Source organism: Lactuca sativa, chromosome 4 (assembly GCF_002870075.4).
Source record: "Lactuca sativa cultivar Salinas chromosome 4, Lsat_Salinas_v11, whole genome shotgun sequence".
Taxonomy (NCBI): Eukaryota; Viridiplantae; Streptophyta; class Magnoliopsida; order Asterales; family Asteraceae; genus Lactuca; species Lactuca sativa.
Window position 1 is genome coordinate 287,953,852 of NC_056626.2, and position 26,739 is coordinate 287,980,590.

At 36.1% G+C, this 26,739-nt stretch overlaps 1 protein-coding gene across 1 annotated transcript; it reads right to left on the reverse strand.

The window, feature by feature from the left end:
* Nucleotides 1–17,724: 17,724 nt before the first annotated feature.
* LOC111919887 (uncharacterized) lies at nt 17,725–21,288 on the reverse strand. The gene is made up of 7 exons (XM_023915446.3): nt 21,012–21,288; nt 19,990–20,016; nt 19,451–19,549; nt 18,903–19,041; nt 18,452–18,779; nt 18,203–18,257; nt 17,725–18,050 (listed from the first exon to the last, which is right to left on the reverse strand). The coding sequence occupies exons 1-7, from the start codon at nt 21,165–21,167 to the stop codon at nt 17,976–17,978; spliced, it is 879 nt and encodes a 292-aa protein (XP_023771214.1). The 5' UTR covers nt 21,168–21,288; the 3' UTR covers nt 17,725–17,975.
* Nucleotides 21,289–26,739: the final 5,451 nt, after the last annotated feature.

The window sequence follows — 26,739 nt, forward strand, 5'->3', positions numbered from 1 at the left end:
TAAGAATTAATTATTGTGGCTAAAAGAGATTAATTAAACTTAAGGGACTTATTGTGTAATTATAAGATAATTACATAATTAGGTTGTGGATCACCTTGGAATAATAGGTTGGACGAATTCTATAGGGAAGCCATTAGAAATTGTCCAAGGCATGTTCCAGAAAGGGTCCATGGGCTACTTAGGGCTTAAGCAGTCAAATTAGGGTTTCCTTGTTAGATAACCCTAATTGCCTACCTATATAAGGAACCCTTATACCTCAAAAACGTGGACAACTCTTGGATTAGGGTTTTTGGATGATTTTGGCAGCCTCCTCTCTCCTCCTTCTTCATCCAATTGCTTAGTGGTGTTTGTGACTCCATTAGAGGTGCAACATTTGAGGCACTAAGCTTTCTGAAGCTAAGGATTGATTGTTATTGCTACATAACAATCAAGGTAATATCTAAACCCTAGTTTATATGTTAATTTGATCATTTGTATACTAGATCTAGGGTTTGTAAGTCTTGGAAGTTTATTGCATGTTCAAAGTAGAAAAACTAGATCCAAGCAATTAGGGTTGCATGAACACCATAGGATTGATGTTATGCTCATAACCCATCAGTGGTAGCAGATACTAGGTCGTTTTTCTATTAAATAGATGCATAATTGGAATGCCAAAGATTTGAAAATCGAAAATTTTTGCTCCCTGCCTGATGAACTCGTCGAGTTGCTCTAAGAACTCGATGAGTTCCAAAGAGGACTCGACGAGTTGGTTGTTCTGTTGCGGGATTTTCGAATTTCTGGTCAGATTTTGATGGGGATAATTACCAAAACTCGTTTTTATTGCCTACAATCGATTTTTTATGTTTGGAATGTTTATCCTTATAAAATTTGATTGATTTGGTTAAATATGGATAATATAGGATTATTATTAGACAAATATTTGACCTAGTAAGTTTGAAATGTTTTAATTTACACCCTTTAGGTTTAATCGTTTAAATTTGAACTTAAAAGGTTTTGTTTTTGAAATTTAAATAGTTAAACCTTAATGTTTTGAAATTTTTAAAACCTTGCCCTCAAGTTTTGGAATTTAAAAGTTGATTAAAAGTTTAATTTTGAAATGTTAAATTCTAAAACTCTGGTACTTTGAAAAGTTCAAATTACACCCTCATGGTTTTATTAATTAATTAAAGTGTATAATTAAAAGAGATTTAATAAACCCATAAAGTTTTGGTTTACATTTAATTAAATTAAAAGTATAATTTACTAAATTGAACCATCTAGTATTTTAAAAGTGTAAAATACACCCTATACTATATATAACATTAAAATTCTAATATTATATATATGTATGAGTAAACAGTCAGTCTTACCGTTAGTAGGCCTCATTCACGAAGCTGGTATATAAGGGGTGTTTAAGGAAATTGTCTATAAAATGGTGATTGAATGGGTATCCACTCTTACCCACCGCACTCTTGACTAGAGGAGGGTCGTTAGCCGAACGGGTAGGATAGGATGAAACCTTCCATTATAAGTATAAGGAAGTATACAAAGTAACTAAATGCTTTCATAAATTCCCAAATCTAGTTACTTTAGGCAAAATGTGAAATTGTATGTTAATCCATGGAATTACACTTTGTACCCTTGCCAAACATTAGTGGAGCGTGTGTGGTTAACCAGCACACTAATTTGGGGATGACATTGGTAGCGAAGGGTGGCTCGATGCTTATCATAGATCAATGGAGCGTGTATGGATAACCGGCACATTGATTAGGTGATAGTAGCATTGGGTGCACCACGTGATTCATATGGTTATTCACACCTTATTTGTGATCCTCAGCATCCCAGTCACAAATAGTAGGGCATAATCGAGATTAAACATGCCATTGAAAAGTTCAATGAATCTCAAAAGATTTAGGCGTTTCAGTTCATTTAAAACTTAAACTTCATTTTCGTTTTTCATGGTGGAAATTGGTAAATCGTGATTTACCTGCCTTCGAATATTCTGCGACTAGATTACGGCATCCCTCTTCTAGGTTGTAGAGTATTGTGTTGGATCCTAGCCTTGATGTTTCATTTGGGTGTTACATCAAGAATTTTAATCAACTTAACTTGAATTTTCTCCCGTTTTGTAGATGTCTAGTTCTGACAATCATGGTCTTCCCAAATCCCATGGAACAAGCTTTCCAAATGAAGATGATGTTCCACGATATGATCGAGGAACAAGAGATCATGCTTCACTTCCTCCACCTCCTCTAATTGTTTTCCCTAACCCACAAGTTCGAAGGCTTGAAAAGTTCAAGCTCACTCAAGTCCTATTGGCAATTAAGCATGAAGATGGAAAGTCTGTGTGTGCACACGTCTTAGAGATGAAGTCACACATTAATAGGTTAAGGATGGTGGGTGTCGATATCTCAGAGATATTGGCTGTTGACTGGGTTCTTCAGCCACTTCCTGAATCATATAGTGAGTTCGTTAGAGAGTACTATATCATGGATCACGACATGACCCTCATTGATCTCACCTATTTGCTTATAGCTGCTGAATCAGAAATGATTTGGCGTGCTGGTCAAGCAAATTTGTATGGTGAATCAAACTCCCAAACTTCAATGGACATTGAAAAATGATGACATTGGAGATCCAGAAAAGGTAAACTCTGAGATAGTTCCTTGTGTCATTCCAAAAGAGTTCATTTGCTTTTATTGCCAAGAGAAGGGGCATTGGAGACGAAGCTGCCCTATTTACCTAAGAGATCTAAGAGATGGGAGAGTCAAGATGTCCGGGCGATTAGCAAAGTGGGCAATTGAACTAGGCAAGCATGATATCAGTTACCACCTACTTACCAGCATTAAAGGTCAAGCACTAGCCGATTTCCTACTCGAAATCCCAGGCGAGGAAATGACTACAACTCAGGAAAAAGGATCGATGGGGACAGACGAACCCAGTAATAATCAGAAGTGGACTTTGTATACCGATGGAGCAGCCAGCAAGGAAAGATCAGGAGCAAACCTGATCTTGACAAGCCCGGAGGGGAAGAAATCACTTATTCCCTCCGCTTTGACTTCCACACTTCCAACAACGAAGCGGACTGCGAGGCCTTGCTAGTCGGCCTACGATTGGCAAACAAATGGGCAGAATAAATAGTAGCCTTAACAGATTCGAGATTAACCGCTAACCAGATCAATGTAGAATTTGAAACGAAGGACAAACGAATGCAGAAGTTGTGACAACCCGATATTTCGACTCTATGTAATGACCTAAAAAGTCAAGTATTGTAATCACTTTTGAAATAATGAAATTAACTTCGAAAATAAAATGTACAAAAGTCTCTATTGGGTTACCTACTATGCTAGATATTGTGTCAAGGTTTACAGAAATACTAAGAACACTAAAATCCGAGTTATAACGAAGAAGTTATGACCATTCTAAGATTTCCGACAAAACTGACAACACCGATTAACGAAAAACGCGAAGTTTCAATACAATAGTTTTTAGCTTTAAGTATCTAAATGAAAGTTGTAGATATCATTAAACCGTGAGCGTACTTAAAAAAAACGTCCAAATCTGACTTCGTATGAGGAACTTATGATTTTTCCAAGATCCGGTTATAGCAGTAGACAGCTAAAAACTCGAAATAGAGATCGAGAGACTTTTGGCCGAAACAACCTAAATAAGAATCGAAGGTCTCAACCAAAGTAGCGCAACGGTAAAAAGTCTGATGAATATGGTCATCAGATGAAGGAGTTATGGAATTTAAACGGACTTTTCCAGGTCCGGCCTATTAAAAATAAATAATTAAAAATAAAGTCAAAATTAGCCGACGAAGTCTAAACGAGAGTTGTAGAGTATATTATCACCTACGCGTGCATATATAGAACGTCGAAATCGGAGCTCGTACGCAGAAGATACGGATTTTACAAGTTTAAGGCACGAAAAACGAAGCTGTCAGATGTCTCACGAGGTGAGGCTCACGAGGTGAGTTTCTGACTGATGTGTTCCAGAGTGTCAGCCACGTCCAATCGTCGAAGAGGATCAGGCTGACTAAGCCTCACGACGTGAGACACCCAAAACTCACGACGTGAGACCCTAAAACTCAACCTATAAATAGAAACCGATGGTTTCGAGTTCTAGTGCTCAATTCTCTTTTCTCTTGTGCTTAAACTCTGCTTCTAAGCCCCCGAGAGCCTCTCGAAGCCCTGGTTATCACACTCAAGTTCTGAAGGAAGGTTCTACACTCCCGAGACTCCCGAGATTCCCGAGAATCCCGAGAAAATCAACTCTTCCAAGTCGAAGTTCTGCTCGATTATCATTTCGTTTTCTTCAATCAATCAAGTGAGTTCATACCCCTACAAACACACTTTAAATTCATTTTAAATGCTTTTAAATACTTTTAAAGGGGGGATACAAGTAAACACCCGATTATTATCGTGTGAAAATATCTATCCTTTGCTATGTATTCTATATTGTTATTTAATCGATCTTATGTGATTTATAACTAGTATACAAATGGATTTACTACACGTTCAGCTGTTTCACCAAACATATTACTCCAAAGGACTTTCTCAAACGTTTTTACATGTTAAAACTCTTTATTAAACTGTCTTACATACTTTATGTTTCCTTTCAAACGTTGTTAGAATTGTGTTTCAAACAAAGGTTTTTTATACTTAAAACTGTTCTTATCAAACAAACTGCTTTCAAATCGTTTTACAAACTGACATCAAGTCACCATTTCTTAGTTACTAAACTTTTCAAGGGTTTTACAAAACTTCTTTTATACTTTTATATTGTCAAATGCATGCCTATATAGGTATAGTTATATAAGTAATGTTTAAAGGGCTTAGGACGGCTAGCTCGCTTTATTTCCTTTTCCTCGTTGGGATGTGGCCTTAGGGCATCGGTTATTCGTCCGAATGTCGTCTAAATATTACTTATATATATCATGTATATATATATATATAGACATAAAAGTTCCATCAGTTGGTTCAGTACCTTTGAGTAGCAAAGGCATACTTCGGTTATACACGTACAATACTAGTAACTATAATAAGTATAGTTAGGAGATACTACTTACCATTCCAAATATAAGGAATCATACAAGAGTCAGTTCATTCATGAGTCTATACTAATACATTACAGACTATATGAAATACGAACACATTACAATTACAAAAGATACAAATACATAGATAGTTTACTAGATATTCATGAAATTTTACATACTACAAGTACAATGTCAAGGAAATACTTTCATATACAAAAACAAATGGACTTTCATATGTAAATCTATTTAATACTAAGATTTGTGAGACATTCAGCTTCACGTACTTTTGATTATGCAGTTAAAGTCCTGTATTATATACCATAATCTCTTGTAGGGAGAGCGTGATACTTGTGTATAGATCTATACGGGATTGACAATCCCGCACCTAAACTGTTAGCTACAGTTAGACCGGCATGTCTGGGGTGACAAACGTCATAACATTCCAACGCCTGAAGAACGTTGTTACAGGCAGTCTGGGTCATTAGTATGGTTATAAAACTCACATGGAGTATTAAAAACACATTGATTTACGGGATTATCAAATGCCTTAGTTATTTTATACATACACAAATCTACTATTTTAGGCATGAAAAACACTATTTCATTTCAGTTTAGGGATTTTTAAACTACCACCCACTTATGGACAAATATTGGATTTCTAAAAGCAAACATTCAAAACAGTCGGGTCTTGGTAGAAGGCTAATTTTTATACTAGTAGAAAATATGGGATTTTCTAGGGTTTTTCAAACGTTTACAATTACTTACAAACATGTTCATTGGTACAAACTTTCCTTCAAACATTTACAGGTCTTTCTTTATAATTTTACAAATCAAAGTCACAAATACTTATGAATTCACCAGCTTTATTGTTGATACTCGCTTTCAAAATAACTTGTATTCTCAGGTCACAAATAGACAGGTACGACGACCAGGTTTTGTGAAGACGAAGCAGTCAAGACTCTTCTTTTATTTTGAATATTCATTATGTTGATTTATACTATGAAAGAACTCACATGTACTTAAAATTATACTATTAATGCAATGGATGATGTTGTCGCTTGTTTACTACTTTGCATTGTTGTGATACATTACATGACGTCCTCCGCCCCAGAACGTTTCCGTCGTTCTTGGTTTGGGGTGTAACAGAAGTACATGAAGGTTTTGCAACGGCTTGTCGAACCTATCAGAGAGTTCACCATCAAGTAGATCCCAAGAGGAGAAAACAGAAGAGCGGACGCCCTCAGTAAATTAGTGTCGACATGCTTCGATCACTTGTCCAAGAAGGTCCTCATGGAAGTGCTTAAAGAAGGAAGTATAGACGAACGAAGGGTGCACACCTTAGTGTTGGCCAGGCATACATGGATGACACCGCTAATCGAATACCTGCAACACGGCATTCTGCCAGACGGACATGAAAAAGCCAAAAATGTACGGATCAAGGCACCGTTGTACACAATCATGGATGGAGTATTGTACCAGAAGGGATTCTTGTCACCATGGTTAAAATGTGTGGAAAAAACCAAAGGCAATGAGGCGCTTCGAGAAACGCACTCTGGCCTAGCAAGCACACACGAAGGGGCAAGGGCCCTAACAAGACTCCGAATGGGCATCTATTGTCTAACCATACACCAGGATACGTTGGAAGTGACAAGAAAATGTGTAGAATTCCAGAAATAATCCCCAGTCCAAGGGAATCCCCCCCCCCCAGCTTCTCTAACAAGTATTTCCAGCCCGTGGCCCTTCTATCAATGGGGAATAGACATTATGGGGCCATTCCCAAACACCCCAGGCAAAGTAAAATACCTGGTAGTCGCAATGGATTACTTCACAAAATGGATAGAAGCTGATTCATTGGCGTGTATATCGGGGAGACAGATGATAAAGTTTATGTGGAAGAATATTGTAACAAGGTTTGGAATACCAAAGATACTCGTCGGTGATAACGGTTTACATTTCGCTGAGAATCCGTTCTGAGATTGGTGCACTGACAAGGGGATCAAGTAGCAATTCACGTCAGTAGCACACCCCCAGGAGAATGGTGAAACAGAAGTTTCCAACAAAATGCTAGTAAATGGAATCAAGAAGCGTCTAGAAAAAGCTAAGGGAAACTAGGTCAAGGAGCTACCAAGTGTGCTCTGATCGTACAGGACGACACCAAGAGTAAGCATGAAAGAAACTCAGCCTAACCTACGGCACGGAGGCAACGCTGCCAGTAGAGTTGACAGTAGGATCGATGCGAACATCTCATTTTGAAGAAGCAAACAACAACAAAGATCTGAGAGAAAACTTAGATCTCATCGAAGAGAGGCGTAAGAAATCAAACATTCGTCAGGCAGCCTACAAATGTTATTTAAAGGTACTATAATCAAAGGGTCAAGGAAAAATCTTTCAGAGTGGGGGATTACGTTTTGAGATGAAATGAGGCAAGTCAAGCTCAACCGCAAGGAAAGCTGAGCCCCGCTTGGGAAGGGTCGTACAAGGTCATTGAAGCCAACCGCAACGGCACGTACACACTAGAGACGATGAAAGGAAGATAAATCCCAAGAACTTGGAATGCCAAGATCCTAAGGAAATTCCATTTTTGACATGCCACCCGGCCCGTTCACTCCAAGGGTACCTGACGCCGAAGACTCGGCGCGCTTAGGTTGCAACTCTAATTTTCCCTTTTTACAAAGTAGTCAATGTACCGCAAGGTTAAGCAGCCACCTTCTTAAAATACTCAGTGTATTTGAATGGTTTTCCTATTATAATACTCAGCATATGCAAATTTAAATACTTAGTGTATTTATAAGGCTCAGAACAACCATAGAATTTAAATACTTGGTGTATTTACAAGGCTCGGAACAGCCATAGAACTTAAATACTTAGTGTATTTACAATGCACAGAACAGCCATAGAACTTAAATACTTAAATACTTAGTGTATTCAAGAGGCTCATAACAAGCCATAACATTTAAATACTTAGTGTATTTACAAGGCTCAAAATATCCGCCAAACTCAATGCATTTCTACGGCTCAGAACTGCGATCAAATCAAAATACTTAGTGTATTTACAAAATTAAACACGCCCAATAGTAAAAATAAGGATCCAAAGAAAAAAACATGCGCCCAAAAGAAAAAACTAAACACAACAAGCGTCATTCGTATAGCATAAGATAAAGAGATATTACAGACAAGGCTTGAAAGTCCACCACGATCAAGAACTGTCAAGACACATGAAAACGAATTACAAAAGCTTCAAGTTTTTTTTTCACACCCCTAAGGGGCAGCACACGGTACGTAAAGTACCCTAAGAACTAACTGGGCCAGCACCACCAACATTGCTCCTCGCTACCACACCACCATCATTACCGTCACCACCATCACCAACATCGCTCCTCGCCGCCGCATCACCATCATTGTCGTCACCACCATCACCAACATCGCTCCTCGCCACGGTATCACCATCATCACCATTGCCACCACCACCATTACTTTCACTGTCGCCACCAACTCCATCAATCAGCATGCCATCAAGGATCTCATCAACCTCCTCCATAACGCAAAGTAGCCGCGTGCCCTCCATGTCCAAATTCCCTAGGCCTAGAAGAGATGCATGATCCATAGTGGCGAATGCATGAAGAGCATCATTAAGTCTTGTAGTATGGCTCGTCGGGAGTCACTAGCATTAGGTTCATAGAAACCAGAATCCACCTCAGCTTTCAAACCGCTACAACCAAACTCCTCTCCGGCAACAAACGCCGCATGCATGATCCCGCTCACATTGCCAGTAAACTTTGGATGTTCCATCAGCTTGTCCATAATACACACGACCTCCACACACAAAATCCAATCCCGATCACGCTGGGCAGCCTCCGCCTCAACCCGATCATCCATAATCAGCTTATCGCGATCACAAATATCACGCTCCAAGTTCTTGTTCTGAATCATGAGCCCTTCATTGCCCTGGGTCAGGGAATCTACCTTCGCTTCCATAACGGACAAACCTCTTCCGCAGTATCCTTCTCTGAAGCAAGTAGAGTACACTTCTACTATAAAACATGAAAATCATTTTCAAGCTAGTAATTTGACGCTTCAGGCTGGCTTCCTAGACACCACAACCTGAGTGGGCAGCTTCCATCTCATTCGGTAGTTGAATTCGGCGGGCACCAGCAACAAGATAGAACATGGTCTGGGCAGCAGCATAAGACATATTATGGGACAAGGCGGAGCTACCCATAGCCTCCATGTCAACGACAATAGCAGGTGGGAATGCATGGAGAGCGAATTCCACAGCATTGGTACGAACAGACAAGCGAGACTCATGCAAACTCCAAGCAGAAACATACACATTACAACCAGAATCACCTCCAGGAACCCCCTTGCGAGGTGGGGTCTAGTGCAGCTCAGCACCCCTAGAACTCCTAAGGGGAAAAAGATTAGAAGAAGATTGGGGAACAAATTTAACAGGAACTATGGGCTGCTTGATCTCCCCCTCGATCCCCCTCGGACTGTTGTGTGTCGTCATCGGGGATCACAACAACTGCCTCTGGCGTAGAAGATATCGAGTTCAATAGACGAGTAAAGTTGTGTCTTGATTCAACCCAACTCCCGATGTTAAAAGCACCGGTGGAGGTCTCTCCCATATCCAAGATGGATTTTCGTTTAGCAATAGCCCACCGAGTGTCAAAAATGATACCATCCTCGTTATCCTCAACCACCTCTGTATGGCCAGAGTAGGCAGCAGAAGGAGGAGCAACTGTAAATATAGGATGGGCGGCCAAAGGTGGCTCTCCAACGAATGTAGAAGAACCGTCTACCACCAGCGGCACTGGAGTAGCAGTCAAAGCAAGCCGATCAGCCCGACGAGGTGGAGGAAGTGTCTCAACCATATCAGTCTCCCGGCGCTCCAACTTCCCCCGGTATCGCTTCCACAAAACCTCATCCATCGACAGTGGTGATTCAAAATACAAATAACCAAGTAGAAAAGTCCACCATCCTCCCTCTCTAAAAAAAAGAAAAAAAAAGCGGGGGGGGGGGGGGGGGGGGGGGGGAAGGAGAAGGAAAATTAGTAGGACTACTTACCATCAACAAAAATATAGAAGATGGGCATTTTTCCTTGACGCCTCCAGGAAGGACTCATTCCCACACCAACGAGCGGTACTTGAGAATATTCTTTAGGTGAAACTTTAACTTTTCTCAGGAGATCAACGACGGCTGGGGATGTCAACGGTACCAAACGGTAGCGGAAACAGCTGCCCCCGCCCCCACCCCCGAAATCAGTTACTGCCCCCGCTCCCGCCCCCGAATCCCCCATTGGCATAGCCCCCGATCTCGCCCCCGAATATCTTCCTCGCCCCCAATCCTGCCCCCGCCCCCGTTCCCCCGTTTTATTGGCTTAAAATTGACTTTTTTTTGCTAAAAAAATTTGTTATATTTTGGGCTAAAAAACTATTTTTCATAACTTTAAAAGCTTAAAATCTAGTTTTTCTCACAACTAAAAAATTAAAAATCCAACATTAGAAAACAACAAATCCAACAAACTTACAAATATAAATTATGACAAATCCAACATTACAAAAAAATATATATGACATGTCCAAAAATATATGACCAATTCATTATCGTATCGTCATATGATGTGAAGTGGAAGAAAGTCAATAATCCCTAAAATTAGATAATGTATTGTCTATATATTATATATATATATATATATATATATATATATATATATATATATATATATATATATATATATATATATATTATATATAAATATACAAACGGGGCCCTCGCAGGAGTACGGGACGGAAATACTCACTCCCGCCCCCGGAAGTCTTTGACCCACGGTAGCGGGGTCCCACGGGGGCCTGGTTGTGGGGAAACAATTTGGGAATAACATCGGCAAAGTTGTTTTCCCGGTACCGACCATTGCCAACCAGATCGCGATTAACCCACAAGCATTTATCCTGCCAGTTCTTGGGGGTTTCGCCGTCAGGAACTAAGGTTTACCCCCTCGCCGGACAGAAAAGGTATATTTGTCGCCAATGGCACAAAAGATGAAGAAGTACTTGAAGACGAAGTAATCAAGAAGCAGCCCGTTGTCTCAACAGATCATCTCGAATGCTACTACCTTGTTAACAGCATTGGGAGTGAGCATCTGGATGCTGCACCCATTCTTCTACAAAATTTCTACTTGGAAGTCAGAAAGAGGAAGACGCAAACCGGCGTCAAGGGTTTTTAGGTAGATACCCACCTTGCACGGTGGAGGAGATAAGATCATCGACTTCAGCGACGGAAACTCCACTCCGTCCGCCAACGAAAGGCCATAAGCATCTCCAAGAAGCTTGAAGTCGGCCTCAAACAGAATAGCACCAGATAGAGCAACCATAAGGACAAAGAAGAAAAAGGAGAAACCATAGAAGAAGAAGGAAAGGAAAAGAGAAAGAAGTGGCGTACAAAGGAAATGCTCTTTGACCTTATAAAGAATAGGGAAAGGAGGGATATTCAAAATCTCTGACATGATGATGTAACTAATTGTCATAATAGGCTATCAAGTCGACGTAAAAGCCAAAGCAAAGGTTGAATCGAACCCTGACGCGTGTACCAAACAGCTAAGTCCAGAACATCATAGCTAGTCTGGCAACGCTACGACTACTAGATTTGGGGACTTGATGACGTACCCTAGTGTGCATGGAGGAGCCGCGCCCGGTCGCACTATAGAAAGCCCCAAGGTATGACTCCCCCGGTAGGCTAAGTTGGGCGCCCGTTAGCTCCCCTGAGAGCAGGGCGCTCGCGGAGAAAGGCTTGGTCCCACCCGGGGCGCCTTCCACTCTGGGACAAATATAACGGTCAGGAGACAAGGTAGATGCTCAGAGCATTACCTCCTGAACCAATCGTTGGCTATGACAGATTAAGGAGCCAGGAACGGACCCAGGATTTCATAGTAGGTGTTGTCGGTGGCACATTTTTCCTTTTACGTAGTTGCACAAATGTAGAAAAAACGAAAAATTCAAAACTTTTTACACTGTATCCAAAAAATAAGGGGTTGTCAGTGCCACTATGGGCACCATAGTGGAACCGTCCCTGTAAGGAGCACGATCTACCAATCAGTGTCCCCGATCCTGTCATGTATGACGCCCTTGTCCCATACGGACTAATATAAGGGTCTAGTATAAAAGGCTACCACAGGTGCCTTGGGGAGTAAGTGATTCTCTCTCAGTTTTACCCACAATACAACCGCAAGTCTATCCACTGACTTGACCGTCGGAGCTTGTGTTTGAGGTGCCCTAATCAAAAAAGTAAAAACACATATCATCGTTTTTAGATACTCACAAATCATGAACGAAGAACGCATCCACTTTGTATGAATGTTTTTATTTTTCAAATTTATTTAGATGTTAATGACTTATGAATTTATGTTAAAAATCTTTTTTTATGTTAATTACTTTAATCACTTTATGACTTTATGTTGAAAAAACCTCATTCCTAAAAATGTGTTGTTTATTTATTAAACGGGTTATATGGGTTGGGTCGATCCACTAACTTGTGAACCTGCAAACCCATATACTTAAACGGGTTATATGGGTTGGGTTGGGTTGAGGTTTCCAACCCACCAACCCATATATTATATGCGTTGGTTGAGCTTATATTTTTTGACCCGCCAACCCGAACCCAACTTGATTTTCAGACCTAGTTTAAGTATGGACTGAAGGACCGGTTGTGTAAGAATGGCATAAATCTACTGGTTGATAGTTTCTCACTCGGGGTCGATAGAGGATGAGCTGAACTTAGTCCTTGAAAGATGATCATAGACCTTGTACCCAATGCAATGTGTTTTAAATAACTCTTTCCATGAGCCATAGTTCAATCTATAAATATCCAAGAGAATGGGAACATAGAATTTGATATTAGTAATTCCATAGATTTTATCTGTGGGATTAGGTTTGGCACTGTTGCATGTAATGATGAGATACTGAGAAAGAGAAACAGGAGAGAAGATGAAGAAGGTGAGTGAGAAAATACCAAGACTAAGAAGCGTCAACTGAACCAGAATGGGAAAGGATGATCGATGATGAAGAAACACGTTGTGGAGGATTGGCTAGGGTTGAGTGTTGTAACAACGGTAAAAATTAGGTCGACGTCTGTCGAATCAATGACCGTAACTAATGTTAATGGAAGACTTAATGTACGATGCTCTTATATATATATATATATATATATATATATATATATATATATATATATATATATATATATATAACGAGGATGGTTTTATATACGTTAGCATTCGTACATGACTAGATATACACAAATAAAGTCAGTAAAATGTGTACATGCATGTTCATGTGATGAAAGAGTTGATTTATGAAAATACCTAAAGCTATACATGTATTATATGTAAAATTAAGTTATAAATGGATCTTATCATTATATGGAAAAATGTATAAAAAATGAAGCATAAAATATATATGTATACATAAATACTTAGAAATCTCAAAATGGGCAATTTGAGTGCACAAAATCAACTTCTTGTCACTTTACACTTTAATTAAAAATATTGGTTCACCTACCCTACTTCCAAATACAACTAGAACTAGGAACTAAAGCTAAAGTCAACATCTATGTTTACTCTCTCTCACCATAACTCAATATGTAGTGTCCATAAATTAATTTCCTTTCAACAATCATACTTCATAGTACAAAGGTAGGTGAGGTGAAGTTACTTAACTTTTATGAGTAACCAAAGAAGTACTCTAATGATGAAAATATGGACAAATGGAGTACTTTAGATGGCTAGCACACTCTTTCTCTCTATCACACGTGCCATCTTTCCCTCACAATCTCTCATCCATGCAAAACCCCAAGCCTTTAATTAGAGTGTAGAGTTGCTTCTAAAAATGGCCAAAGATACATACTAGGGAAAGTTCACAGCTTTTATGAGGTTATAAAAAGAGCACTATTAGAGACCTTTTGTTGGATTAGGTGTCTAAGCCCATAACTATAATTGGTATGTACTTGAATTGATAGCAGCACAGTCCTTTTGGGTTGCCCTCAAACCTAGCAACCGGACAAGGAAATTATGAAATGAGAGATATTAATTTATTATGAGATTAATAAATTAATATAAATGAATTTATTAATCTGTTAAAAGATTAATATATTAATAAGAAATCATTATGTTTAATTAAATGTTAGCCAGAAATTAATTAGAATTAATTTTGGGGTTAAAAGAATTAATTATAAGTGCAGGGACTAGTTTGCTGGTTCACATTTGAGGACACTGATTTCTTTGGAAGAAACCTTGGCCGAAATTACATACTCCATCCCCTCTCTCTTCTACTTTCCTTCTTGCTAGTTTGGGTGTGATTCCATTAGAGGCATTAACACTTGTGGTGCTAAGCTTCCAAGAAGATCAAGATCAAGGTCAAGGGAATTATCAATTGTTTGCTATAACAATTGAAAGGTATGTAACTCCTAACCCTAGTTTACTATTTTCGAAAATATCCTCCTCCTCTAGGGTTCTTGTTTTGCAATTCAAAGTTGTATGTTCAATAGTTAAAACATAGATCCAAAGTAGGTTGCATGTGAACTTAGGAATTGTTTTCTAGTTTATTTGTTTTACCTAAAACACATCACCTGTAACCCAGAAATATTTAGCCTCAAACCTTCTTTCTCTCTACTTACTTTTTTTTGTTCAAAGTTCATCAAGAACACCTCCATCAGAGGTGTTTTCTGTTGTGATTTCGCGGAGCAAAAAGAGGGCAGCAACCACCGAGTTTAGCCACTTGTTACAGCCAACAAGTGCACCAAATAACCACCTGAAGTTGCTTATTTTTCTGCCCAGCCATTCTTCTCACTTGCAACTGCGAAAACAGGAAGATAAGGTGGCAAAGAGGCTGCCGAAACAACCCTTGCCACCTTTTTGCTGTCAAGAACCACCAAAACGGTGGTGGCACTTCGTGTTTTCTTACCTTTTCGATCCAAAAACAGCCCTATAATCATCATTTCAGTGGATAGAATAGTTCTGATTCTTCTTCCAAGAGTTGGTGAAGCGTTGAGATAAGAACTTCCCGGGAAGTCAAACGAAACCAAACCGAAAATCACGCGCCAAATGTGAGTCTTTATGGCCCCGTTTTATTCTTTTATTGTTTGGGGGGAGATACATACTAAGTGTTGTGATATAAATTGATGACTAAAAGATTCACATTTTACATGCATGCAAAGTTGTTGTCACATACTAAAATTTTTAATAGTTATATATGCTACAAATACTATTTTTACAAATAAAGTTTGTTAAGAATATTTTGATTAGTATTTGATAAACAAAAGAGTTTTTGTAAAATGTTAGACATCTTTATATCTTTATAAGTACTTGTGGAAATAAAAATGTTAGATAGGAGTAAACTAATGTAAGTAGTGTCATAATACTTGTACGAATGAATAAAAGTATCGTTAAGAACTTATGTCGTAAATTTTTATGATAGTTGAACATTTTATTACTAATAGTAATATCTTGTCAACCTCATTAATATGATTTGTATAATCACATGACTTGTGTATATTAGGGCATTAAGCTTATTTATCATAAAGTTTTGATAGGAAAGAGTTAAACGAAATGATAAAATAAAAATATACAAAGGAATTATAAATTCATATCTAGAGTATGAAAATAAACCACAAGTAAATATATAATTTGGTATAATACAAAATCTCGTCGATAAATAATGTGTATGTATTTTTAAGACTAAGTTTACTTACGAACGAAAACAATATATTTTCAACATTAAGTAAAAAGTTGAAAATACAATAATAATAGATTAAGCCGACAAACCGTCAACCGACATAATAACGGCATATATAAGTTATTCGACTACGCGAACGGAACGTCCTCCCTATCGGATTGTAGTATGAAATAATTTCATTTTTCTTTGAATGACAGAAAAAAATATCCAAAGAAACTTATTTTCTGTTTCGGCGTTGATTTATCTTTTTTTTTTATGTTTTTTTATAAATACAACTACAAGAACATTATTAAAAAAATAAATAAATAAAAGTAAATAAATAAATAAGAGGCGGAAACAAGTTATCAGTAAAATCTTAATTGGGGATTGAGAAGCATAATGATCTCAAGCTTCTTGGTTTTTTTTTTTTTTTTGTTACTTCTTGATCGACAAAAATAGATTATGAGGCCTCCTTTGTTTAGCAAAGTGTTGATAACGTTTTATATGGCGAACTAGCTTAACATTCTCTTGATCATATACGTGTTTCAAGCAAGCTTACAAGTACATAAGACCCCACTATATATAGGGCACAGTTGTAGGAGTTATATATATAACTTCTACTTATAAAAGTCTTAAATATAAGCAACCCATTAGTATACTAATAGGTTACAACAATATTGTTTTTATTTAATTTTATTATCAACTACGTTTCAATTTTATAAATATAACATATGCTTAAATAGTAAAAAAAAAATAGATGAGGGGATTTTATAAAATATTTCACAAATACATAGATAAATTAGTTAATGTGATAAAAACATTTATAATTTGTCAATTATAGAAGATTATTTAAGTTAATAACATTATGATTGATAAAGCTAGTGAAAATACGGGGTTGGAAAGTAAAAAAGATATAAAAGAGGCTTTGGAGATGCTCTTCCACCATGGATCCTGGTCAGTTGTATTATATAAACTTCAGTAACTTCAGTAACTTCAAAAAGTCATAAAGTATGACAAAATACGTGAATATCAACTAGTTTCAAGGTTTTGTCATGCCTTGTGTTCTTTGGAGAATACCACCATCTATAACTATCATTTGTCCACACACTTCATTAAGGGTGTAACCGAGTCGAACCAACTAGTGAGATACTTTGAGATTGACTCGGAAAATACTCGAAATCCAACTCGGCTTAAGTCGAGCTCTATTATTGAAATACTTTTACCCTTTATTATTATTATTATTATTATTATTATTATTATACATAATCAAGTTGGATTAAGTCGAGCTCATGAGCTTAGTCATACTTCTATTTCAATTTGATGTAATCTTATCTTTTTAATAAAGTTTCGATTACATTATCGAGCCGAGCTCGGGTTTTTTCGGATTTTTTAGTCAAGTCAAGTTTCAAGTACTCAGCTCGATTTACACTACACTTCATCCAAGCTTCAATAATTATAGGAACTTGTATAATATGGTAATGTTTAGATGTAACATATAATCATTTGACTTTAAATTTCGTTACAATACCGCCATTTAAACTTCCATCATTTCTAATTTATTCCATTTGTTAATTTCACCCAATCTCTGTCGAATTTCGTGGATATTACCGATAGTGCTAGCAAAATAAATCCTTTGAGATATAAAACATAAGTACAGATCTTTAGCCAATACGCACGCAATCCCTCATTACGGATTTTTCCATCTTTTTTTCTTTTTTTCATCAGAAGACAAATAATGTGACTTGTGTTTAACACGCTTTGATGCTACACTACCAATAATGATTTACACTATAACCATTGACATGCTTTCATGCTATACTTTTAAATCATCATATTCACAACAAACTATTTCCTATAAAAGTCTTTATCCATGTTAAACTATAAAAAAAAAAAAAATCTACACACGTGATACTCTTCCAAAAATGGTTTCGGAAACAGGTGAATCCCTTTATTCAAAACTAATTGAGATTGTTACCCAACACTTTTGTGCTACACAATGTATTCACAATATACCATTCCATATGTAAAATCCCAATTTTCATAAATCAGTTGACTTACCTATAGATAATCATAATAATTACCTATAGACTTGTAATTACGATGTATTTGGATGAAACATCTATCATAATCTCCTAATAAAATCATGTTAATTACCAAAGACCAACTTTTGTAAGTATATAAAACCCATTAAAAATAAAGTTAGATATGTTAGACCTCCAAAGTCCAAAGTTGATGTCAAATTTCCAATTTGTCTAAACCCTTGAAAGTGCATTGCACAATGATTTGTATGCATTCACGCAAAGTTTAAATTTCTCTTCAGCCAACACCTGCACAAACAACTCTCAAAAACTTCATATGCATCCAACTTGTACAACTTACTATCACAATTTTATCATTTAGCCCCTCAAGTATTGTTTTTTTATCAATTAGCCACTAAACAACAATCATACAAAAAAATAGTTAAGTGGCTGAATCTAACCTGTGATGGGCCTTGATGCTTATCCGGATGCCATTTTAAAGCTGAAAGCCGGAAACTACAAAAAGAGAGAAATCAGTCTTTTATTTATTTATTTCTTTATTATTAATTTATTATCAACACTATATATTTAAATATTTTACTTTGAAAATTTTACACAACTATAGCAATAAAAATTACTTTATATTTGGATGATGTTGGTATAATTATGTAGATTTTTCAAAGATGCGACTTATATAATCAAAAACTTACGCGTTTTTTACTTCATCAATCTTTAATGGACCATTTAGTGGCAAACCGAGTGTTATTCTATCTGAATTTGAACCAATAATATAAGGCTCATCATCATAATCATCATCAGACTCATCATCATCATCACTTGGAGTCCTCCATTTATTTCTGTTATTTGCACCATTTGAATCTTCTCTCCATTCAAATCCATTTGTTTGACTTTGTGAAAAAGACTCTTCCCATGACTTAAAAGACCATGAATACGACTTATTTCCAAATCTTGCATGAAAATTCATCCCCGAATCATCATCATCATCAAAGCCTTCAAAAAAATCTTTTTTCCTCTTGCCTGTATGCAATATAAACCAAAAAATGCAAGTGAAACTTAAGTTCAAACTGAAGCATTTCAAGAATCTTGTTATGGATGAATCTTACTTTTAAGTCATGATGTATTATTGTATATAAATCTTACTTTTGTTTCTCTTTTGATGATGAGATTTATTAGCACGAAAAGCTGAGTATTTTAATGGTTCCCCTTTGTTTCTGTTTTCTGTTGAGTCAGTAGATGTTTCATCACATTTGTTTGTTCCTTGCTTCTTCAAGAATTCCCCCTAGGTTGATCGAATGTAAACAAGAAATATTAAAATATTAAAATCAAAAACTTGGTTTAAGATGATATAATAAACAAATCAACGAAAGTACTTCACCATTTCGTGCATTTAACCCTAATATTAATGAATAATAGTAATTCTTTTTTTGACATTTTCAGCACATAAGCCATTGTTCTTATCGAAAAAGCTAAAAAGAACATTTTTTTTGTGAGAATAAGTTATCTTGACTCTTGAACCAAAAGTGCCAAACAAATTATTCTTGTATTTGAATTCATATTTACAAGATTTGACAAAAAAAATCACATATTATGGCAAACTAAGAATTAGAGCCACCAAGCCTTTCAAGTTTTTAATCATGCATAAGTTTTTGTATGCATTAAACATTTCATCAATCCAACTGAAGAGATACCTCAAGTGAAAATTTGGAGCATCCACTTCTGAAGAAGAGATCATTTAAAGCTTTCTTTGCATCTGCGCGTTTTTGACGTGTTTTGTATTTGATATATGTCTGGATCATCAACATTATCAAAGAAAAAAGAGATTAAAACAATCCCTCTGCAATATAGCATCTGAAAAGAACTCTTAAAAAGTTTTCATCTATGTTGTTGTTTAAAGATGAATTCAACAAATCTGTACTATTTATCTATGTTGTTCTTGATTAAACTAAACGCTTCTATTCTTTTTCACTTTTTTGGGGGCATATTAGATAGAAATGGCTACAAAAGAACCAAAATAATCTGTTAATTGACATTTGTGTTACCATAATCTGTTTATACATTTGCGTATCTATAAACTTTATGGATACATATAATTATGTATAAAGAAAGAATTGGTAGCCTTCAAAGAAATGCAAAAAAAAAAAAAAAAAAAAAAAAAAAAAAAGTAAAAAAGAAGTTCAAAAGTTGACATGTCTTAACAAATATATGAAGTTTGAAGATGAAGATATACCTTAGATGGTTTTGGACGTCCTAATTCCTGCATAGAAAACCATTTGTTATAAAATATTATTAGGACTATAAAAACAGCATAAGGAAATAATACAGGGATAAATTATGTAGTTAGATCATTATACTTTTTCTGACCTTTTAATAAAACCAATTCTCCTGCTTACCTGGTTTTGATATAGGGTTGAAATACATAAAAGCACAAAGTATTTATCGATTTAGCCACTGAACAATCACTATAATAATCATAAAACAGATAAAAGTTTAGTGGCTTAATCCATGATATGGTGAAAGTGTGTTTTGCTTTTTCTGTATTTTAACTTTTCCAAAGCCAAGTAATTGGAAAAATGGTTTTCTTAAATGGTCAAAAAGAGTATAATGGTTTAATTACTATAAACAAATATTTAAGTGGTTAAGTAATCTCTCTATCCCATAACTAGAGTCCACATCTGACCTTTGAGTGTCAAGTAGGATGCTTTTTATCTTTGACATGGTTTTAAAAAAAACTAGTTATCATGAATTAGCAATAACTCAGTTGAAAGTTGAAACATACAAGACTTGGCAATTAACAGAATTGAGCTTAAAGAACTAAAAAAATACTCCCTCCATCTTATTAAAACTGAACCATCTTCAGTTTTGGGAAAAATTTCAAGCTACAATCACCTATTTGCTCAATATCCTTATGAAAAACTATTGATGTTATTGATTTCAGTCCATAAAATTCAGCTATTATCTAATCATCCAATGCTATTTTAGACGTGTGAACGACATTCCAGCATTCTTTCAGCTAGGTTAAACTTCGAGAAAAAAAAAAGTAACAAAAGACATATAAATATACGTATCAAATGTTATCTATCTGCATTCAGATGTATTGCCTTTGCTTTTCCAATTAACAGAGGGACTATAGAGTATAGAGCAATTTAAGCATCATTTAGGAATTATAACTCAGCAATGTTATGCAACAAATCCCAATCATTAAATTTTACAAAAGGAAAATGGAATGAAGAAAAACTTATGGAGACTCACCAACGAATTTTTCCATTTGCTCTTCCATTTTTCGAAGGAAGTAGGAGTAGATCGAAAACATGCCGCAAAAGATGATGAAATCGAATGAGTTCTTGGTTGGATGAGGGAAAAGTTGTGGAACAACAATCTACCGCATCTGGGCACTAGAATTTGCATTTTATTTGAGAACTATTCGAGGAACCTTTATCGGAGATAATAATATACGCCTTGCAAACGAACATCAAGGTTACCTCGATGTTGATGCTTTCGCTTGGAGAGGAACGCAAAGTAAATATTAGGGTCAGAGTATCCCATCGGAATTTTATTTTATTTTTCTTCAAAAGCTTTATTGGAGTTGTTTTTTTCAAATATATAATTAACAAGTTATTGTAACAGCATTTTTATATAGGTTTGATGTGTTTTCAATCAATAGTTACTTGATGTGAAGTGGTCTTCTAGGATAGCTTCGGTGGAATAAACTCTTGCAATTAAGCCTTGGAACACAGACGAGAAGCTTATCAGTCGTATTTCGAGAGGACACTCTGACGGTCAAGTTAGTATATTTCGAGAGGGATTGTGTGAGAGTATTAGCATTGGAGAACTTATCATTGAGTGCGTGATTGTTGGCCTTATATAGTAAGGCCTGAGCGATGGCTTCTTCTTTAGGAGACATGAATTTTAGTCCTTGTAACACCCAGTTTCCAGAACATATCGGTTTAGGGCATCGAGGAGTCAAGGCATGACTTTTGGGGAAAAAATGGGTGTCACGACGTGGCCATAAGGGGGTCACGACATGACACGTGTAAATGAGAGTCACAACGTGGCATTATGTTGCTCATATCGTGAGGTTGGTTGCAGCCCAAACTCATGATCTTTTAGGGTTTCTTTCGTATTTAAACCCCATAAACTTCATTTTATGGTTCATTATCAGCCTCCTTCGTCCTCAAACACAGAAAAACCCTAGCCCTAGTATCTCCTTGTGATTCTTGAGCTTTTGGTGGTGTTTTGGTGGCTTGAAAAAGAAGGAATCACCTTTAGAGCATAAATCCAACTTGGAAGCTTCATTTGCAACCTCTAGCAACTTCTCTGGACCCTTCTAAGTAACTAATATTCAAGCTTTATGATTCCTTGTTGCTAGATCTAGGGTTTTATGCATGATTATCCATGGTTAGATGAGTTAGAGTGTTAAGACTCCATAAAATTAGCAACTTTATGGGTTCTCAGATTCCCTTGGTGATTATATGTTGTCACACCCCTGAACCAGGACGGCGGAAACGTCCAAGGTCGGATTTGACGTCATGTATAGTATCATAACAAAAATGTAATTGTAAAGAAAGCAAACACAACCGTCATAGATATAATTTAAAAGATTACATTGATTCATGTATTACATGTTTCCAAATAAATTACAGTATGATGGCTAAATGAGTTTTTAAACTAACGGCTTAGCGTCACGTCCTTAAAAGCTGGTATTTTCTTGATTACTGGTTTCCAGAGAATACAAGTAGTTTGAAAAAATGTCAACGATTAAGTTGGTGAGTTCATAAGCTTTTGTATGTGGAGTAGGATCCTTTCTTTGTAAATGTAGTGTTTGTTCTAGAAAAATCCAATATTTCCCTCGATAAATGAATTCACTACAAACAAATTGATATTTAGTGGCACACACTTTTAGTGGCATATTTAATTTATGCCACAAAATCAAGCCTTTAGTGGCACATTTTAGGTGTCACTATAAAAATTAATGGGTTTAGTGTCACTTTACACTTTAAGCCACTAAAAATCATATTTATTAGTGACACTTTACATTTTATGCCACTAAAAGTCATATTTATTAGTGACGGTCATAACTTAAAAAAGAATCTAAAAAAATTTATATGTTTTATTTAGTTTAACTTTTATGCCACTAAAACTAAAAAAATATATTGAATTTTTGTTCCCCTCGTTGTTTTCCCATCAGGTGCTTTTCATTTACATTTACATTTTTTACCCTCATTTAAGTTTCAACCTAGGGCTAATAAGTGGTAAATACGCTCTGAACTCAATCGCTCAATTCCATCGCCGGTGCTTTAAACCCCATCGCCGCACCTTTAAGTCATCGCCCTCACTAATGTTCGATTTTTCCGGTCTTCCTCGCCCACCAACGCCGCTGCATTTGCTTCATTCTCCTCATTTGTGCTTTTAATTTAATCAGGTAATATCTCATGCATTTTCTTCCTCCTTCACATTCTCCTCAAATTGTTTCATGTATGTTGATTAAACCACTCGATGGACACCTTTTTTAGTATAGTCACATAGTTTGTTCACCTGATCGGAAATATGTACGATGTTGAGGTCATCCTCAATCGATACCTAGAATGAGTCTGGTTAGATTAGAGATTAGTTACAAAATGCGAATCGTTCAATTTTAGAAATCGATACCTGGAATGAGCCTGGTTAGATTGGGAAACCTATCGACTGTTGGAAACACACGTAGACTCTTAGAAGTCATCAATTCTTCTAATTCACTGAACTATTTTACATACTGATGGTTTGATTTCCTATTCTAAGTAGTGTAAAGTGTAAACATCTCTATAGTACTCAACTTTAAATCATCTAGTACAATCATCCTTCTTGTCGTATATATGTTATTAATGTGTTTTTTTTCTTTGATTGTTTCTATTATGGTTATTAAGAATTGTTTCTGTTATCAAAGTTCATGTTTTGAATTAACTCACAGATTATTGTTCTTGTATTCATGCTTTGCTTATTAAGCATTGTTACCTTATTCTTTCTGTATAAAATGAACAAGGAATCTGATAAAGGATCTGAAGCAATTGATTTCTCAAACTACAATGCTATCAATCAACAGTCTTTGCAACATGAGATAGGTACCAATATTCAAGCATGTTCTAAACAAGGATCTAAAGAATATATTTTCTCAAACTATAATGTTATTTTTTTGACAAAATCTCCCTATTTTGTTCCAACATATTGTGTATTTATGTGGTGTGTAGTATGGGCATGTGTTTTTAATCAGTTTAAATAGAAGAAATGGCATTGTATATTCATTTTTTTCCTATTATAACATTGTACTTTGAAAAAGATTGAAAACACAAGTTATTATTGCAAAATAAATAAATAAATAAATAAATTCAAAGTATGGTGTCCTAATAAGAAAACAACTATGAGTATAAGTGTTTAATGTTGTGATATAAAGAAGTTACATAAGATGCTATAATAAAAAAGTAAATAAAAGCATGATGCTATATCTTGTTTTTAACCATAACAGCATCAAGTAATAGTTGTCCAAATTAAGCATTTTTCACTAAAAGTATATAACTTGTGCTTAAACTGATTGAGTGCGACATCTGTTGGCACTGTTTTAAGTTCTGGAGCAGCTAATTTAGAGTATGCTAACTATGCAACTCCAACTGCAACTGCAACTGCTACATACCCGAACAATGATCCATATGGATATGGAAACATAAGATATGCAGGTTACTCTAGTAGTAGCTATCAGCAGTAGCAACCAAATCAATAATACCCTCAACAGGTTATGTTCACCAATATCCAAACTACACTACAGATTCTAATGTTGCTTATACTGCTCAAAATAATACTCCTGTGGCATCTGTATAATATCAACAAGATTATAATAAACAATGGACAAATTATTATAACCAAATTGAAGTCACATGTGCTCCTGGGATAGAAAATGTATATTTTACAAGTGCACTCAATCTGGTGTCTCCTGTTCCTATTTGTCACACCCCAAAACCGAGAACGGCGGAAACGTTCTGGGGCGGAGGACGTCATGTAATGTATCACAACACAGTAGTAGTAAACAAGCAAACAACATCATCCATTGCATTAAATATATAATTTTAATACAAGCGTGTTCTGTACAGTTTTAGACACCAAAATATAACGTAAATCAAAATAATAAGATGAGTCTTGAATGCGCTCCATCTTCTCAAAAGCTGGTCTCGGTACCTGACTACTGATGACCTGAGGATACAAGTTATTTTGAAAGCGAGTATCAGCATTAAGCTGGTGAGTTCATAAGTATTTTAGTGTCGGTGGTTGTTATCAAAACGTTTGAACATGTCTCAAGTGTAAGTTTGTAAAATGTGTGTAAATGTTTGTAAGTGTTTGTAAAAGTTTGAATCTCTTAGAAAAACCTATATTTTCTATTAAAGTAGCCGTCTACCAAGGCTTAACTGTTTTGTATGTTCGTTTGGTGTAAAAGTGTGTAATTTCCCAAGTGTAACTATCATTAACAAAATATAGTTTGTACATTAATGTTTAAGTGAAATAATCACTAAATGTATGTAATGGGTAAATTAATGTAGTACTGTAGTGTTGTATTATAAGAACTACTGTTGTACTAACTACCTTAAACCGGGTTTATATTAAGGTATTATGTGATTTAATTGCACCATACTATCGACTGGTAACAACGACATAATGAATGGTCGTAACATGGAATGATGTTTGGCACCCGCAGACCTGCAGGTCCGGCTGCAGCTAGCAGCAAGGTGTAGGATAGTCAATCCAGTATAGATCTATACGCAAACTCACGCTCTCCCTCCAAGAGAATTCTGGTAACAACTCGGGCCATGACATTTAAGGCATGCTCCGATACAGTGATTCACAATTATAAACGTATTCATGTATATGTAATGTAATGTTACTTGTTCTGGTATCGTTGTATATGTTCTCTTCTTAGTATAGTTGTATATGTTCTTCTCTAGTATAGTTGTATATGTTCTCATAGTAATGTAATGTATATGACTCATAGTAATGTAATGTATATGACTCATAGTAATGTAATGTATATGACTCATAGTAATGTAATGTATATGACTCATGAATGAACTGACTCATTGATCTAGTAATAGTATAAATGAAATCCTGTGTTACCCCGATGGTAACTTACTGATGATGTAACTGAAACGCATGAATAATGAAAGTACTTTTATGTCTATATATGCACATATGATATATAATTAATATTGAAACGACCCTCGGACGGCTACCCGACATCCCACCAGACCACATCCAAATCGAGGAAAAGGAAATAGGGCGGATGGCCTTCCTAAGCCTTTTAAACATTTCTTATATATCTATGCATATATGGACACGCAATTTATAAGAAGTATAATAAAGTTTAAATAAAAGTAATTGATACGTAAAAGAGTTTGTAAAACATTTTGAAGTGAAACAGTTTGATAAACAGTTTGAACAGTGATAAAATCATTGGTTTTCTAGTTATTAATCACATGTGATTGATGTAATAACTATAAGTATTTAGCTTGTATCCCCCCCAATATAAAAGTATTTAAAACATTTAAAAGTATTTCAAAGGTTAATTAAAGGGGTATGAACTCACCTGTAGTGAGTGGTTCTGATGACAATGTTGGATTAGACGCTAGGTGCCAAGTGGTGACTTGAGTACACGCGCGAATCCTATTTAGCATATATTGGTACATACATGGATTTAATTAGTGTTATGAACAACTAATTGATGATTTTGGGACCACCTTAGGGACTAGTAAACACTTATAATGAAGTGTTATAATCATATATGATTGTATGAGGGTTTATAAGGCTATACAAGATGGTGTATGGCCAAAATACACACTATATGTGTGTGTGCGGCCAGGTGTGCGGCCTAGTGTGCTGCCAACACATGTGTGCGGCCCTGTGTGCGGCCATGTGTGCTGCCAGGTGGTGTGTGCTGCCATGTGTGCTGCCAGATGAAGATCTT